Source organism: Geospiza fortis, unplaced genomic scaffold (assembly GCF_000277835.1).
Source record: "Geospiza fortis unplaced genomic scaffold, GeoFor_1.0 scaffold55, whole genome shotgun sequence".
Lineage (NCBI taxonomy): Eukaryota > Metazoa > Chordata > Aves > Passeriformes > Thraupidae > Geospiza > Geospiza fortis.
Window position 1 is genome coordinate 9,359,778 of NW_005054308.1, and position 4,339 is coordinate 9,364,116.

General features: G+C 61.9%; 1 protein-coding gene across 1 annotated transcript; it reads left to right on the top strand.

The window, feature by feature from the left end:
• Nucleotides 1–1,937: 1,937 nt before the first annotated feature.
• Nucleotides 1,938–4,171, top strand: LOC102041503 (ADP-ribosylation factor-like protein 3). Its single transcript, XM_005418794.2, has 6 exons — nucleotides 1,938–1,955; nucleotides 2,312–2,455; nucleotides 2,544–2,660; nucleotides 2,770–2,820; nucleotides 3,542–3,727; nucleotides 3,800–4,171. Exons 1-6 carry the CDS (start codon nucleotides 1,938–1,940, stop codon nucleotides 3,845–3,847), a joined length of 564 nt encoding a protein of 187 aa, XP_005418851.1. The 3' UTR covers nucleotides 3,848–4,171.
• The last annotated feature ends 168 nt before the right edge of the window (nucleotides 4,172–4,339 follow it).

Genomic DNA, 4,339 nt, shown 5'->3' on the forward strand with positions numbered 1-4,339 from the left:
CACCTCCGTCCCCGTCTCCATCTGCATCCACATCCGTTATCCCGGTCCCATCTGCATCCCCGTTTCCCATGCCCATCCCATTCATTCCCCATCTGCATCCACATCCGTGATCCCGTCTCCATCTGCATCCTTGTTCTCATCCCCATCCCTGTCTCCATCCACATCCACATCCGTGACCGCATCCCCATCTGCATCCCTGTTCCCAAACCCATGCCAGTCTCCATTCCCAGCATCCGTTATCCCGGTCCCATCTGCATCCCCGTTTCCCATGCCCATCCCATTCATTCCCCATCTGCATCCACATCCGTGATCCCGTCTCCATCTGCATCCTTGTTCTCATCCCCATCCCTGTCTCCATCCACATCCACATCCGTGACCGCATCCCCATCTGCATCCCTGTTCCCAAACCCATGCCAGTCTCCATTCCCAGCACGGCTGGGGTCAGCAGCCCTTTGTCCCCTCCCCGCAGCCTGGGCAGCCTGAGGGGGCTGTTCCCAGCCATCAAATCATCCCAAGGAAGGGGCTGCAGGGGCAGGGGACATCAGCAGGCCCAGCCTGATGCCACCAGCCTGGTGCCACTTGCCCTGGCCACAGAGGGCGTGGGGCTGGCCCCAGGGCCGGCGTTTGGGGAGGGCTCCCTGTGCTGTGCGTGCCAGCAGAACCTGGCAGAGAGGAGCAGTGGACGTGCAGCTTGGAGTCACCAAACTGATGCCTAAGCAGTTTTGCCCATCTCCTAAGGTCGGGGTTCCATGTTGATCAGCAACCACAAACCAGTGGAGGATATTTTAGGTTATTTGTTAGGAAATCTCAGTAACTAAGAGCGCAGGATAAACCGCAGAGCACCATGGCAACCCGCTCGGGGAAATGCTAATAACGGGGATGTAAGGTGGGTGATTAACCTAGCAAAAGCAGAACCCTAACATTAAGTGGGGTGCAGATCTATGCAGAAAAAAATGAAGCTTTCCCACCATGAGCAGGCAGAAAAGCAGAGCACCACAAGCAGCCACAGGGCTGGCAGGGTCTCTGGGTGGGGGGAACAGAGGGTGGCACCTCTGGCTGCCCCTCCACCCCCTGCCACTGCATGGAGCAGCAGCGGGATGAGGGGTGATCATGCTGCTCCCCTCTGCTTTGTTGGAGTGTGGCTGTGTTGTTTGGCTTGGCTTTGCCACCAGAGTTATAAATAAAAATGTCTCTCCAAGAGTGCGTGACTCACGGTCCTCACCACAAGGATAACCTCTCTGCTGGGAAACCTGATCTGAGGATGGAACTGCAGCATGCAGGAATCAAAGACATTGCTTAATTAATGCACTTAATCCAAACGGAGAACAGATGAGCCCCTCGCCCCACCTGGGTTGGGGGTGGGCTGCTGGAGAATGTGTCTGAGCCCCTCTGGATCCCTGTCCTGTGTCATCCCCAGGTTCCAGCTGCTGCCAAGCCAGCCCTCAACCTGCTCCAGGGCCTGGTGGTTTCCCTTGGGCAGCACTGGGGAGCTGTGGCAGTCGCTGACGTGGCCTCAAGCAAGCTCAGCAATTTCCTCTGCCACCCTGCAAGGGGACAGCTTGGTGCTGCCTCAGCGTGAGGTATGCCAGCGTGTGAGGCTGTGCCAGCCCTGTGCCTGGGCACGGCATCCTCCCAGGCTGGGACCTCTGCCCCATGGGGAGGGGGATGCTCTGTGCCCCGGTGCCCCAGCCCGGGGGGACCTGGTTTATCCCGGGGGTAGGCGACGGCGGGGCGACAGCTGGCTGGAGGATTTGCCGAGGGCATTATTTAACGCTGTGGGTAAATGGAGGAACAGCAGCTAATTCCGGAGCCCGTAATCCTCTTCCTCCCCCGGGAACAACGGGGAGCGTGCCAGTCACGAACCCACCGGCGGGCCCCGGGGACGAGCCCCCGGCAGCTCCCCAGGCGGTGCCGCGGGCCGGAGCCACTCCCGGACCATGGGGGATGTGCAGAAGGTAAGCGGGGTCCGGTGACATCCCACCGGCTCCAGGGGGGACTGCAGCACCAGCTCTCGGGGGTGGTGCCAGGAGGGCTGGCAGAGCAGGGCTCTGCCTGGGGCATGGCCCCGCAGCGTGCCCAGGAGCTGGGAGTGGTCCCAGGGCTGGCAGAGCACACCCAGGGAAGGGGGAATTGGGGCTGGGCAGCTCTGCTGTGGGGCCACCCCACACCTGCACACCTGAACACCTTGGGAGCTTGACGCTCACTCAGGCCATAGACACAGGTACCCAAAGCCAATAGCATGCCCAGTCCCCCCCTCCCAAAGAAGGGACCCAGCACCCCAGAGGGCTCCCCCAGCACCCCCTGCCCCCAGGGGCTGCTCTCTGTCATCCAGAAGCTGAAGGGATCCCCGGAGCAGGAGCTCCGCATCGTCCTGCTGGGGCTGGACAACGCGGGCAAGACCACGCTGCTGAAGCGCCTGGCGTCCGAGGAGGTCAGCACCATCACCCCCACACAGGTAGGGGCTGCTGGGGGCCACGGGCAGGGCAGAGGGTGCAGGGCCCACCCATCCCCTGGGTGACGCTGGGGTTTGTGTCCCCACGCAGGGATTCAACATCAAGAGCGTGCAGTCCCACGGTCTCAAGCTGAACGTTTGGGATATCGGGGGGCAGCGCTCCATCCGGCCCTACTGGAAGAAGTACCTGGGCAGCACAGACCTGCTGGTGAGTGGGGCAGCACACCCAGGCCCGTGCAGGCAGTGTGGGCCCCACAGAAGGGCTGTGCAGCCGGGCAAGGAGGAGCCCCTGACTGTCCCTTTTGTCCCCACGGCAGATTTATGTCATTGACAGCGCTGATCAGAAGCGTTTCGAGGAGACAGGGCAGGTATGAGTGGGTGAGGGGTGGCTGTGGGGTCCTGGGGCTCAGATCTGTATGGCACCAGCTCTTTGGAGATGAGGGGGAGGCAAAGCTGCTCTGAGTTATGGGGCAGTGCTGCAGGAGGGGCCATGCTGTCCCCAGAGCTCTGAGGGAAGGCTCAAGATCTCAGCAGGCAGAGATGCCCCACTCCATGGCCCAGCAGCTCCCCCTGAGCTGGATGCTCCAAGGGTGTCCAGTACAGGGGTGACAATCCCTGGGGAAAGTGACCCCTCAGTTCCCAGCCCCCATCCCACCCAGCACCTGGTTAGGGATGCAGCCAAGCAAAGGTTTATGAGCAGCAAATTCAGCTACAAACCCTGGGAATGGAGCTCTGAGAGGGGAAGGTGAGACTCCAAGTGCCAGCCCCGGCTGTTCCGGCACCAGACGGCCGTGTGGGTGTGCCAGACAGCTCGGGACTGCCAGGAGCCTCCTGCAGCTGCCCTTTGCCCAGGGCTCTCAGCGCTGGGAGGATTTCAGTGCTCAAGTAGCCCTGCATGTGAGTCCTGGGCTGATGGAGCTCCAGGAGCTGAAGCTCCTTTGGGAGCTTCTCTCCCTGGGGATATCAAGATGTTACTGCTTCCTTGTCTGCCATGAGCACCAGAGAGGAGGGATGGGGCATTTGGAGGGCTGAGGTGTCCAGCTCCGTGGAGGAGGGCAGCAGCCCTGGGAGAAGTTTGTCTCTTGGCAGGAGCTGGCAGAGCTCACGGAGGACGAGTCCCTGACGGGGGTCCCGCTGCTGGTGTTTGCCAACAAGCAGGACCTGGTGACTGCAGCACCTGCAGCTGAAATCGCAGAGGGGCTGAGCCTGCACACCTACCGGGACCGGGAGTGGCAGATCCAGGCCTGCTCAGCCCTGTCTGGGGAAGGGGTGCAGGTAGAGATGGGGCCCTGTGGGCTCTGCAGAGCTGGGCCCAAGGGCCTGCGCTCACATCCTTCTTCCCTCCAGGATGGGATGAACTGGATTTCCAGCCAGATCATGAACAGGAAGAAGTGAGAGCTGCCAAGTGCCAGACGGGACTGAGCTGAAGGTCCCTTTGCCACGGCCAACCCCTCATGTCCCTCGGCTGCCCCCGAGCCTCGGCTAGGCCCTGAGCCTCAGACTGCCATGCTCGGATGATTTTCCCACCCAGATTTCCACAAATCAATCGGCTGCCCCTCTCCCTGCCTCCTGGGCTTCCACGGGCTCCTCACACCCCTGATCCCCTGTGCTGTTGGAGGGAAGCACGTGTCCCACCATGCTGAGGGCGTGCACACCTCCAGCACGAGAACCTGCCCAGGACTTGTGCATCCACACTGCTGTCACACCCCACAGGGGCTGCTGAGATCCCCACAGTGCCCCGGGCACCCCGACACGGCGCTGGCTGCACCGCCAGGCACCGAGTGCCGTGTCCCCTGTGCTCCCACAGGATGGGAGCAGGGCTGCCCCCGTTCAGCACCTCTCACTGGCCAGGGGAGTCCTCAGGTGCGCACAGGACTCGGGACGAGC

Excerpts from the sequence above, each read along its gene's own strand:
- LOC102041503 (XM_005418794.2), top strand. Across the intron at positions 2,661-2,769 it reads TGGGCAGCACAGACCTGCTG|ATTTATGTCATTGACAGCGC; the intron begins GTGAGTGGGGCA and ends TCCCCACGGCAG. Across the intron at positions 2,821-3,541 it reads GTTTCGAGGAGACAGGGCAG|GAGCTGGCAGAGCTCACGGA; the intron begins GTATGAGTGGGT and ends GTCTCTTGGCAG.